The sequence below is a fragment of the Maylandia zebra genome, linkage group LG7 (assembly GCF_041146795.1).
Source record: "Maylandia zebra isolate NMK-2024a linkage group LG7, Mzebra_GT3a, whole genome shotgun sequence".
Taxonomy (NCBI): domain Eukaryota; kingdom Metazoa; phylum Chordata; class Actinopteri; order Cichliformes; family Cichlidae; genus Maylandia; species Maylandia zebra.
The window spans coordinates 66,525,706-66,538,459 of record NC_135173.1 but is presented as its reverse complement, the minus strand read 5'-3'; the positions used below and the strand labels follow the sequence as shown (position 1 = coordinate 66,538,459).

The window sequence follows — 12,754 nt, the reverse complement described above, 5'->3', positions numbered from 1 at the left end:
CTCGTTTGATAAACAACATCATTTAGTCCTTCTTACTTTGGCACTTTTGCTTCCACCACGATAAAATCACACTTCCTGTGCAGCTCTTTCTGTCTCTGTGTACTTCAAGACCAGAAATGTAAACTTTTACAAATGATGCCAAACTGCTCTCAGCCGTGTCTCTAATAAAACCTCTGTAACTTTGCTCTGCTTCACTTCAGCAGCATCAGGTAATGTTCATATGTTGATTCATGGTTTTCTTCTGTTTTTGATCTACTGCAGAATATTTAAGGTTATCTGCTATAAAAAGCCAGAACAGGAAAATCTGCTTCATGTTTTTGTTTTATTCTCAGTTACTTCCACAGAAAAGCGTCTGCTGTGATGCTTCCACCTCTGATAAAGTCTCACAACTGTCAGCTTTGTTTTTATACAAAGATCTAAAAATATGGATTTGTGCTGATAAATGATCAGAATTATAATATTTCTGACTGTCTGAGTGAAAATGTGTGAGAGGGTGGGGTTTAGATGCAGTTTAGACATGCATCCGTTCACAGTCTAGTCCCCAAACAACCATCCCTCTGAAATAAATCCAGTTAATTTGTTTAGCTCACTTTAACTAAATGTCAGCTCCCTCTCTTAGCAAGCAGCGAAGGTGAGGTGGCTGAACCACTGAACTCCTCCCCTCTCTCCTGCTCTGCAGACAGTTACAGCTACAAGGAGGTCCGCTCCTTCGTGGAGAACAAGCTTCCAGGGAAGAGCCGCACCAAAGACTTCCTGCAGTACAACCGCAAAGCTCTGAGTCGTATCTACCCGAAAGGCCAGCGCGTCGAGTCCTCAAACTACGACCCTTACCCGATGTGGGCCCTCGGCTGTCACATGGTGGCTCTCAACTTCCAAACAGCAGGTACAGCAGTGCTCATTTATCACACAGCAGAGGACAAAGGAGACAGTTTTGAGGGCTTTATATTTATCTTCTTATGACAAGAAAACATTCAAGTGAAGCAAAGTACAAAAACACGCTAAAATATTTGTGACAGAATATAATTATAAATTTAGAATAAACCTCCGCCTGTAGGTTGAGCAACACGAGGATCGGCACATTGAAAGGACATGAAAATGCAGAAATAAATAAGTCTGAGGAAATAAAAGTGTGAAAATGGGAAATAATAGAGGATTTAACACTAGCATCCCCCAGGCTTCTACCTTTCTACCTATAAAACCCGAGAGCAGCCAAATGGCTGGTAGGCTTTTAGCTAGGCTTTAGCTTCAGCCAAGTGGAAGCTAAATTGGCTAGTCATTCATATGTAAATTAGGTCGTTATCTGGGAATTCTGGAGGGAGGGGAGTGGGGGTGTGTGATTGAGGGCGTGGGGGAGCTGCTAAAAGCTGTGAACTTCCTTTTGTGTTTCATCTTGATGCATTCTCAATCATCCAGGGAAATAAATCTCCAAAAGTCACCAACTTGGAGTGTTTCAGTTTGCCGTCTTAGGGAGAAATCAACACACATGGGTGTATGTCCTTTGTTGCTGAGATTTATTGATAAAAACAGTACAAAAAACCAACCATTTGCACACATATTTACAAATAATAATAAAAAGTGAGTGAGTACATTTCAACATTTTCAGCAATCACTCACAATCCTGGCACTGCCATGGTATCTGTAGTCTGCATTTACCACATGTGTATCTGTTGCAGTGAACACATCGCACAGTGGCATGATTGTTCTTGCAGTTGTGTTTGACCTGACACGTGGCTCTTTTTCCAGGGTTAGGTGTGAAGCAACTGTTCTTTTCTTGCCTTCTTCGCAGCTACATGAGAGCGAGCCAACTCTCTTGCAAGCGCCACCAGGAAGTCCACCCGTCTTTCCTTCGTCCCGGTGCATGCTTGATACAGCACATGTGCATTCAGTGCTGCCATGTCAATCATGTTATAAAACACGGCGACTGGCCAGCGCCGTGTTCCTTTGCGGACAGTGTACTCCCGAACCATCTGGTCCATCACATCCACGCCACACTTTGTTTTGTTGTAAAGGGTGACAGTGTTTGGCTTCCTTTTGGTAGTGTTATCAGTCTGAACCACGCCGTGCATGCTGCTAAGAATATAGACTGTCTTCTTCCGTTTGGCCACATACGCCGTCAGCGTGGCAGCAGAGGTTGAAAACACCTAAGAAATAAGATAAATTGTTATTTCCATAGCCCTTTTACACACAATGAAACACATAAACATAGAACCACAAAAGACCTGCAACATACCTGAGTGGTGAATTCATTGCGATCTGTCTGTCTAGTGGATTGAGGAATTTCCCTGCGAATCCTGTTGACTGTGCCGAGGATGGTGGTTTTCCGTCCAAGAAGTTTTTGCGCAAGTGAAAGCGATGTGAAGAAATTGTCCGTGGTAACATTTCTGCCCTTGTCTAGGAATGGTTCCATCAGCCTCATTACTACATTTTCAGAAAGTCTCTCCCCAGTGGGACGATTGGGGTCCTTGCCAAGATATGGGAAGACATTGCAAATGTACTTGGATTTTTAGGTCGCAAGCCACCCAAAACTTGATCCCAAACTTGTCCGGTTTACTTGCAATATACTGCAGGAAACAGCACCGAGTCTTTGATGGGAAAAGCTGTTCATCAACGGTGATATGTAGACCAGGGTTGTAGCACGTGATGCAGTTGGTGACCAATGATCCCCACACACTGGAAATTGCAGCGAACTTATCAGTCTTTGCTCGATTTGCTCCATTGTGGCATCAATCAGACCACTGGTATAATGTTGAAATGTACTCACTCACTTTTTATTATTATTTGTAAATATGTGTACAAATGGTTGGTTTTTTTGTACTGTTTTCATCAATAAATCTCAGCAACAAAGGACCTACACCCATGTGTGTTGATTTCTCCCTAAGATGGCAAACTGAAACACTCCAAGTTGGTGACTTTTGGAGATTTATTTCCCTGGATGATTGAGAATGCATCAAGATGAAACACAAAAGGAAGTGCACAGCTTTTAGCAGCTCCCCCACCCCCTCAATCACACACCCCCACTCCCCTCCCTCCAGAATTCCCAGGTAACAACCCAATTTACATATGAATGACTAGCCAATTTAGCTTCCACTTGGCTGAAGCTAAAGCCTAGCTAAAAGCTATTTGGCTGCTCTCCCGGGTTTTAACATCCCATTAATACAAGAAATCTTCTATTTGTAGTATCTGAAAGCTTATTTCAGTATATTACTCCACTTATATGTAGTATTTTGGCTATGAATAGCTTTATAAACCCATATATTATGTGTTTAGAGACACTATGTCTTTGTCTTTTGAGCTTAGTTACAGTCACGGTAAAGAGAAAATACACTATCTGTACATTACTAAGAATTTAAGTGTCAGGACAAAGTTTAAAAAAAATCTAGTCTTTAGCAGGTCGTACATTTGGGTTCGTATGAGCTGAGATGAACAACAACACCTGACGCTGTGTCATTATTTAGTTAACTAGGGCTAAACCAACATGCAGAAGCAGTGCGTCCACCCCATGGTTCTGTAGCCTGTGCAGTCTTTCAAATACCTGTTCTCTGTGTGAGGTTAACAAACATGTTGGCCTGCTCTTCATTACAGTGTTGCTTCAGTTCGTTTGTCCACAGCATCTCAGTCGGGCTGTGGGACTGATGGGCTCACATCTGACTCCAGAATACATGAAAGGCGTTCAAGGAGTTCAACGTTTTTCACACGTTACGTCAGCACCTTGTCTTAGTTTTTGTTCAATAAATAATGGCACAGTGCAACGTGTCACGTGTTGGGATTCATTTAAAGTTACATTTACCTCATTTTAAGGCCTACTGAGGACCAGGTCATTTTATTATGTCCTGATATTTAAAGATATGCTGATGGGTTGCCAGTGCATCACTCTGCACTAAAGCTAAACTCAAACTGCCCTCTTTATGTTGTCTGTCATGTCTTTGGGGGATATCTGTCTACTCCAGCTGAAAAAATAACACAGGTTACACTATCGAGTCTACCTGTTAGAAAATTATCAGGATTTGCCTGAAGGAGAAGTGACACTGTGAAGTTATTCAGGTTCTTGTGTCCACCCAGATAAATACATGCAGCTGAACAACGCCCTCTTCAGTCTGAACGGACAAACGGGCTACGTGCTGCAGCCGGAGTTCATGCGTATGGATAGCTACGACCCTCATCAGGACAAGAAGGAAGTCAAATACAAAATTGTGGTCAAGGTGTGCCGCCACACGCACACACACTCTCTGTGCCTCTGTCATGATTATGAGTCACGTTCAGGGTCCACTTATGTACAAAAATGCACTTTGGGCCTGATTGTGTGCAGAGAATAAGAGCAGTTGTGTTCGTCCCTTGCAGGTGATTGGTGCCAGGCACCTTCCGAAGCCAGGCCGCAGCATCGCCAGTCCATTTGTGGAGATCGAGCTGTGCGGGCACACAGAGGAGAAGTACAAGACCATCGTCTATCGTAAGGAGATTCTCCAGCAACCTTTCTATTTTCCTCTGTTTCATCTAGTTTTTCTCTAACTATTAAAAATGTAGCTTGTGTTCGTTGTTTCAACGCTTTCTGCAGGAATTAGAGATTTGAAAGAAGATCGATGGTAAAATTGTAATAAGGTTGTGTTTGTTGTGTATCTATATCAACACTGAGATTTGCCTCGTCTTTGTGGGGCTTTCGATCTCACAGTGGAAAAATTGTGGGACGTGGGGGGCTGGAGCCTGTCCCACCTCTCACAGGGCAAAAGGCGGGACGACCCGGGAGAAGTCGTCCATCACAAAATATAATAATAATAATGAAAAACCTTAAAATAGTCAGAGCTCGAGCAGCTTCGGCCTTAGCTGCAATTCTGCGGGAACTTTTATTCTTTTCAGCTTGAGGTTCTGGGGACTTTTAATTTAATGGGGACTTGAGGCTTCACAGGTTAAAGCTTTGCTCGTTTCTGCCCCCTGCAGGTGACAATGGTCTGAACCCAGTGTGGAAAGGCTCAGAGCGCATAATCTTGAGTGTGTATGAGCCTGAACTCACCTTCCTGCGCTTCATCGTCAACGAGGAGGACATGTTCTCAGACCCCAACTTTCTAGCTCAGGCCACGTTTCCTGTGAAAGGCCTTCGCTCAGGTGGGAATTCATACACGCAGCTTCTGTTACCGTCACTCTCAGGTAGTGCTCGTTAGCATTATTGCATGAACTGAATGTTACTTAGAAGCAAGATTTAATGCACACTGAGAATACTTTCACCTGAGAACTATATCATGTGGAGCTCAAGTTAATTTCCTTGTTCACCAGTTTTCTCACAGGTGTGCTCGCTTTTGCTGTATTAACTTTTTGTATGGGGCTCATATTTTAATAAGAAGAGACACTCCACGTCTCAAATTATAAATAATGAAAGAGGTGAAACAATCCTGAATCATTTGATATTTAAGTAATGTTAGACAGTGGCTAGCTCATGTCTCTTGTATCCTGGCCAAACTTTAATGTAAACTTTTAGATTCTTGGTAATCGGGGAGTTTCCACTCTGAGTGTGACGCAGCTTTAATATCTAATTTTAGCAGGCTTTAGTATTTTGAAATTCCACAAAAGACTGACACCACACACTGAAGTGACCTCATTTGGAAGTGAAATTAGGTTGTGACTCATTTTAAGACTTTTTAAGTTTAGAGGGAACACAACTCACACAGTCACGTTGAAAACAACGGTTTTTTTGTATTTCTGTAAAAACTAAACTAGGTCCATCGTTACTGCTTAAGATTAAAAAAAATGTAATTTTTAGAAGTGATTTTAAAAGTCGAAATGAACACGAATGAATCAGGTTATAACACAAATCAAGGTGATGTGAATAAATGAAGGAAATGAACTGTTTTGGGTTTGCTTCCACAGGTTACCGCTCTGTCCCTCTGAAGAACGGCTACAGTGAAGACTTGGAGCTAGCTTCTCTTCTGGTCTACATCAGTGTGCAGCAGGCCGGGGTGAGTAACGCACCAGGAGCGCATCGACGTTTATGTCACTGTGGCGGGATTTCTGTGATCTGCTGACTCGGCACGTATCGTTCAGAAAGCGGAGGAGGAGCTGTACTCGTCTTCCAGCCAGCTGAAGAAGAAGCAGGCAGAGCTGGGCGAACCCTTCCTGTACGACACACACAGCAACCTTCAGCGATCCTCCCTGGCTCAGCCCACCAACAACCTCATGAGGAAGGGCAGCACTGGTGAAAATCCAAGGTAAGTCTGAAAAGTGCAGGAATACTCTAGCAGCGACAGTCTATTCACGGAAAGGACCCCGTTCGTCCGCTGCTGTCGTCTTCGGGTCTTTTGCCAAGCTTAGTGATATTTTGGTTGATTTTGCTGCCGCTAACATCCCGCCTATCTATCAGACTAATTTCATTGCCGTCAGCGGATGGCCTGCTTCACTTCAGTTGAGGTCCTTAGGCTGCCACAGCTTCCAAATTTCAGTGGCGAGCTCAGAATAAACTGATTAGGAAATTCCATCCATAAAACAGCTTTCTGGTGGATTATCTAATTTGCATTTCATGGTGCATACTGCAATATGTACATATACTGTAATATATGACAACTAATTTGTGATACTTGTTACTCTCTGCTCTCAATCTGTCCGTCTTTCTCTCCAGGTCAAAAGAAAAGAAGATAAACAACAGTAAATTTTACTCCTGAGGACTCATTTGTCTAACCTGTGTGAGCAGCAGGCTTCAAATCTAGTATCAATGTTTGCTATGGGAGCTGTGATCTGGAAGAGCTTTTTTTTTTGCCATCTTTCCACCGAAGATGGCAACATTCCAGTATCCCGAATGGTTTTCTATTTATTTAAGATTGGAAAAAAATTGTTCCTAACGTTTTGGAGTTTTTGAAATATGGAATTGCTGGAGGAAATGTAAGAGGCCGTTACAACGGTCCAAGTAGCCAGCGTTGTGCTTGATATGTTTGCATTCAGTCTGTTATCAAACTGCATCGTGTTACACTGATGGTATTTATTTTTCATTAAAGAGCGGAGTCTGAAATAATGACGATTTCACTGCAGTGGCTGTTCTGCTGCCAGGGAGCTTGTGTTTAATTCATTTTAGTCATTTTGAATGTGGTTTTTTTGTGTTTTTTTGCTGTGCAGTTTCACCAGTGTGACGTTTTTCTTCAATGTTTGTTTGATATGGAAATCCGATCTGTAATCTCATGCAGTGAGTGTTTCCTCTATTTAATATGAAGGCAGATTGTGGTTATAGCTGTCCCAGAATTCCTCTGACTTCCTCATGAATCGAGTCAATAAAGTATGCTTGGTGAACGACATTCTTTATCTGTATTTATTGCATTGTTTTCTGCTCCACCGCATTTTAAAGTAGGCTGCAGGGACAGCAGTAGGCCAAACGCTTGAAGTGAGGAGCGTAGAGAGGCCTCGAACAAAAGAGCAAGTCCTCCATCAAACACTGGGGAAATAATTACCTGTAAGTTTGCTCACTTACAATTTTTAACAAAACATATTCCATAAAGGAATATACTTCAGCCTGTGGATCTCCAGCTTCTCTGAAGACTCATAGGCTGAAGTACAGCATGGAGAAATATGGAAGTAATGAGCCTGTAACCCTGGTAGACAAGAGCAGTGCAGCTAAACCAATGACAGATGCATCTACTGAGCATGAAGCGTGTGGCTGGACTCGAGACAGAGAACGAGTCCCCAGCTCGTCTCAACACAGGAGATGTTTGCAACACTGCCCTGTGCTCCATCTCCACTACCAGCATCACTGAAACCACTACTGCTCTACAACCACTTGGGTATAAGATCAAGGATGCAAGCAGAGGAAGACAAAGGCTGGAAAGATGTTGATGCGAGTTGCAGAAGGGTGTCAAAATGAGGTACAGCAAGCTGTCCATAACACAGGCTCTAGATGCTACCAAACAAAGGCTGCAAGCGCTGAGAAAAAGGCTGAAGAGATATACCAGAGAAGAATAAATGGCCTTCTGGCAAACCTGTGGCGTCCAGGTATCATCTCATGCAAGCAGCAGTGACTCTGACTCCAGCTAAATGAGAAGAAACTGTCCAAAAAGATGAGGGAAACGTGTCCACCTGCAAAACCATTTGTGTTTCTTCTGTTTTCTCACTAACAGCTAAAGCTTCATGTTTTTCCCCCATTACACTGATATAATAACATGAAGAAAAGAAAAAACACACCCGGTTGATAACATATTCACAGACAATTTATTTTTGATTGAAATTATTTCACATCATAGTTGTTATTTTCCTGTTGAAGATCTTTTGTATTTTTATTACAACAGCCACAGAGCAGCAGCAGCAGCAATAATAATAATAACTCGGCAGGAGAAGCAGATCAATGCGACCGAAAGACTGAAAAAGAGAGAGAAACATGATGGGCGCCCCTTTTCCAGCTGCCAACAAAATGATTTTACTACAAGGAATGGGAAATAAAGTTGAAGTAGTTGCATTTTTTCAGTCTGTCAGGTTTGTCTGACCCTGTTCCTTCCATAACAATGGTTAAGACTCGAGCACAGCTGTACATGACGCAGGTGTGGTAGAAACTTTACAAAAAAATGTTTTTCTTATTTAAAAAAGGTGACAGATGAACGGGGAGGAAAGCTCAGTGAGCTCCACAGGAAACAGGAGACATGGCCGAACAGGAGAGACGGTACTTTTCAACCAGCACGTTCTATAGTAACACTTAAAAAAAAAAAAAGAGAGAGAGAAACATAATCATCTCAACATGCTGGACCCCAGGCTCACAGTTTGGACAAGTCAGCGTGGCCCAAAACAGCCCACTGTGGGAAATGGGCTCATCTGCTTTCATGCCAAGTTTGATGAATTACCTCTGGGATTAAGGGTGAAGCTACAGCCAAGCTCGTTACCTCAGCCAGTTTCCCTACTAGTACAGTCTCTGGAGGAAAACGATGCTACGCTGCACTGAAGCTCAGTGTTGTGTTGCAGGTTGCTTGTAGCCTAAAAGCTGCATCACAACCTGGAGACCACCAGGTGATGTTTGTTTTTCTGCTTTCTTATTTTAATGGCATTAGTCATACACCCTGTAAAAACCCCCATAAAGGCCACAAGCACACTGGTCTAGCAACAAGGATGTTTAAAATAATAGCGTAGCTGGAGTTCTGATCCATTTAGACTTCTTCCCCCGTCCTTTGTGTGCCTTGGAAGCAGTGCGAGAAAACCCTTCTAGTCTGTTTTAGCTCCTCCCTCCTCCAGCATGACATCATAAAGACCCTAGACCAGAAAAAAGAAACTCGTGGATTACTCGCACATACCTCATTATCTGAAACTCTGTACTGGAAGGACTATTTTACCTTTCGATAAAGTCAAGGTAACCATTTCTCCTGATACGCTGAGCTAAGCAGCCGATGGCTGTGGCTTCACGTCAACCAGATAAACGTGATATTGGTATCAGGATTCTTCATGTCACTCTTAAAATAGAGTCAAACCGTTCATCCTTCAAAACCATCGGGGATAAAAACAACTGCAGTAAAATCAGACTGAATCATCGGGTCGCTGATGTGTGGAATCTCCAACTTTATTTAATATGACCACAGTCAGCGTGATCCTCATACGATACGACTCGTGATATAAAAAATGGCCATCGTTTAAATGATTAAATCTCGGCTTCAGTCCAAAGGCGCCAAGTGTCATTGGCTGTTTTAGAAAATCAACATGAATAAAGCTTTAACTGCCTCAAACAGCAGGCTCGTGGGTAGATCCTGGCTACGACCAATCACAAAACAGCCGGATGGGATCTCTCCATTTCAGTCCTCAGCCTGGTGAGATAGTGATCAAACCCTTTATGGTATTTTTACAAAACAAAAATTACAAAATAACGAAAAAACATATTCGATGACGCGGCAACATTTACGTGCAAAAAACCTTAAACAACAAAAACACCGGAAACAAATGTTTGATTAAAGTGATCGAATGAGAGAAACATAAAATATAACACACATTGAAAACAGTTTTTTTAGATTACAGAGCACTTTGTGTGAAAAGAAGAAAAACAAAACAAAAACAACCACACACATTAAGATGAAGGCAACAACAGCCTGCCGAAGAAAAGGAGGCTGAGAGAAAAACAGAGAGGAGATGAAGAAGGGCGAGGATTCAAAAATGGTTCAAAGAGAGAAAGGAAGGAGACGACTATATACACTCATATGTACATCATACAGGATATGAAAAAGAGCACGATGTCCTAAAGCTAGACCCGAAGATGGCCGTACACAAACCGCACCTACAGGCCAAACAGAAACCTGTCGTGGCACCCAATAAATAGGAAACAAAGCGCTTCGTAGCGGACGGCGTCCTGTCCTCTGATTCAACAAGCATCTGGAGCGTTGCCCAGGTCGACACGAATAAATAAAATGGATGGATGCAGTTGCGCTTGCCTTGAGTTTCCAAGACAAATCCGCCCAAACCACGCGCACACGGGGAGAATAGATCCTGACAGACTTGCAGTGTGTCAGGGCAGTTACCACATCGTATGAAACGCTGCCACAACAAACAGGCAACACTTTGAGGGAATGTACACAGGCAAATAGAAGGTGCCCCACCCTCCCCGATTACTCGTCCCTTATTGTGATCGAATATGTACAAGAATTTTGTCCCATCCTCTGATAAGAATTAGCCTAAAAATGTCATCCACGTGATATGGCGTAATATAAATACAGCAGAGTGATTCAAAACAGGTCGTGGGACAGGTAAAAAGACAAGTGACTCATCCGCTAGAGGCACTGCGACTCCTCCGCTCAGGACAGGGGGTCGGAGAGGCAAACGGCATCAGGGGGGCGACACCACGCTCAGGTTTGCCTCAAAAAAAACAAAGCAGAGGAAAGACGTTTGGCGAGTTCTTTGCTTCAAAAGCATCCCAAAGCACCTGCACGGCGGGGACCAAAAACGAGAGGGGGATATGAAAATATACAACTCTCAGCTGGTGATGGGTCTGGTTCAAACAGGTCCGATTTCAGAAGTCCACTCTGAAGTTTGCCACCGCGGCTTTGGTACATGGACGTCCATGTGCGGCGGCGACCTGCGAGGGCTTCTTGGATAATGCGATGCAAAAAACCCCAAAAAGCTGTGTACTTTGATACCTCCCAACGAAATCCAGGAAAGACAATGTGTCAGAGGTTTTAAAGACAACTTATAAATATCAGTCAGTCCCAGACCACCCAGCTACTGCTACACAACTGTCCTATTAAATAGAAACAGGAGAGCTTCAGCACGTACACTGAAGGCAATTTAAAAAGGACCAAATATTGCCATCACCCTTGACATTCCTGCAAAGCTCCCAAAATGTCATCGTTGGGGAGGTGATGGGGAGGGAGGTGGGCATCTCCTTATGTTTTCTATAGAAAGACACAATATATGAAAGCACAGATGTCTGGAAAAATATGTTAATTCAAGTTGATAAAAACCGTTTTTGTTTTCTTTTTCTCCTTTTCGCGAGTTGTACATGAGGAGTAGGCACAGTCTTCTTTTCTCTGAGGTAGCACCTCATTTTCCCAGTGAAAGATTGGAAAAGGCCGGAATTTGATCCCGAAAACTGACAGCAAAGAGAGAGCGAGGACTCGATAACAGTTGACCGCGTCCGTCGGGAGAGCTACATCGTGGATCGGATCAAAGACGAACTGGAAGGCGAGCTGCTGCGTCCGGCCTTCGTTCCATGAGGGGCAAACGCCAGCGAGAGGCTCCGGGGAGGTGGAGCCTTCCTCGATTCTGGATTTCATTATGAGGTGCACACGCAGAGAGGGAAAAAAACAAGAGTGATTATGAAAACTGAGAGACTACGTATGAAAGGACGAGGCAAAGGGTAAGGACAGAGAGAGCAGGGTTCCAGTATTTCAGTACATCGGGTCCTCTCGTTCTCTGATGTCGTTTGTAAAAAAACAAAAAAACAACAAGGGCCTTCGAGGTAAGAGGAGCGATGAGTTTCACAAAGTTCCTTCCCGGTGACGGTGTCACTTTGTGGGATCGGTGATGAAACTGGTGACGGCTCCTCCTCATAGCAAGCGTCTAATCAGACGGGGTGATCCTCAGGCCGGGTGATGTTAGGGTTCCTGGTGTAATGATGGCGTCGATGTAATGTGTGAGTTTGTGTGTGATCGTGCTTGTGTGTGTCTCGGCATGTAAAGGGGCTGCTGAAAGCTTGGCCGATCACCATGCTTCAGTGTACCGAACATCAACATCCTTCAGGTTAGGCAGTTTGGCCTGGAGAGGAACACAAACAATATACACTTCAGTTGAGATCAGTTTTATTTAAACAGCAACAAATTCAAACAGGCGCTTTAAATTATAAGATAAAGGCCCAATAATAAAGAAAAAATCCCAACAATCAAACAACCCTCCTATGAGCAAGCACTTGACAACAGTGGGAAGGAAAAACTCCCTTTTAACAGGAAGAAACCTCCAGCAGAACCAGGCTCAGGGAGGGATTTCATTCATAACTGTGCTTAAAGATTCAGTGGAGGGCATACAATAACTAACTAAAGCACCAAACAACTGATGCAGATGCACTGATGTGTTGCATGAAAAACACCAGCAGAGAGCAGTCTTTAATGGCGATAAGTGCAGCTGAGCTCAGAGAGCTGTGAAACACGGAAACAGGAAGTAGTACACCAACTATTTTAACAACTACTGTTTGTCAATATTTTAGCATTAGTCCCAGTGATAAAGGTGAGCCAGCAACATCGACAAAGCTGTGTTTAAGCTCCTTAGCATGCACAACAACAACGCAAGCCCAGACATGTCTAAGAGCGAGAGCCACGTAAACACTAAGCTA

General features: G+C 43.3%; 2 protein-coding genes across 4 annotated transcripts in view; one reads left to right on the top strand and one right to left on the bottom strand.

The window, feature by feature from the left end:
• plcg2 (phospholipase C, gamma 2) overlaps positions 1–7,268 on the top strand; it is a 47,525-nt gene extending 40,257 nt beyond the window's left edge. Inside the window, exons 27-33 of the mRNA XM_004573890.3 lie at positions 680–883; positions 4,060–4,199; positions 4,339–4,447; positions 4,933–5,097; positions 5,857–5,945; positions 6,031–6,194; positions 6,602–7,268. Of these exons, the coding sequence (XP_004573947.1) occupies positions 680–883; positions 4,060–4,199; positions 4,339–4,447; positions 4,933–5,097; positions 5,857–5,945; positions 6,031–6,194; positions 6,602–6,644 (914 nt within the window). The 3' untranslated portion in view covers positions 6,645–7,268. The remainder of the gene's footprint in view (positions 1–679; positions 884–4,059; positions 4,200–4,338; positions 4,448–4,932; positions 5,098–5,856; positions 5,946–6,030; positions 6,195–6,601) is intronic.
• Positions 7,269–8,156: 888 nt separating this feature from the next.
• cmip (c-Maf inducing protein) overlaps positions 8,157–12,754 on the bottom strand; it is a 45,976-nt gene continuing 41,378 nt past the window's right edge. For all 3 annotated transcript variants that reach the window (XM_004573887.5, XM_004573889.4, XM_076886944.1), the window contains one exon: positions 8,157–12,183. In XM_004573887.5, coding sequence (XP_004573944.1) covers positions 12,130–12,183 — 54 coding nt within the window. In that variant the 3' untranslated portion in view covers positions 8,157–12,129. The remainder of the gene's footprint in view (positions 12,184–12,754) is intronic.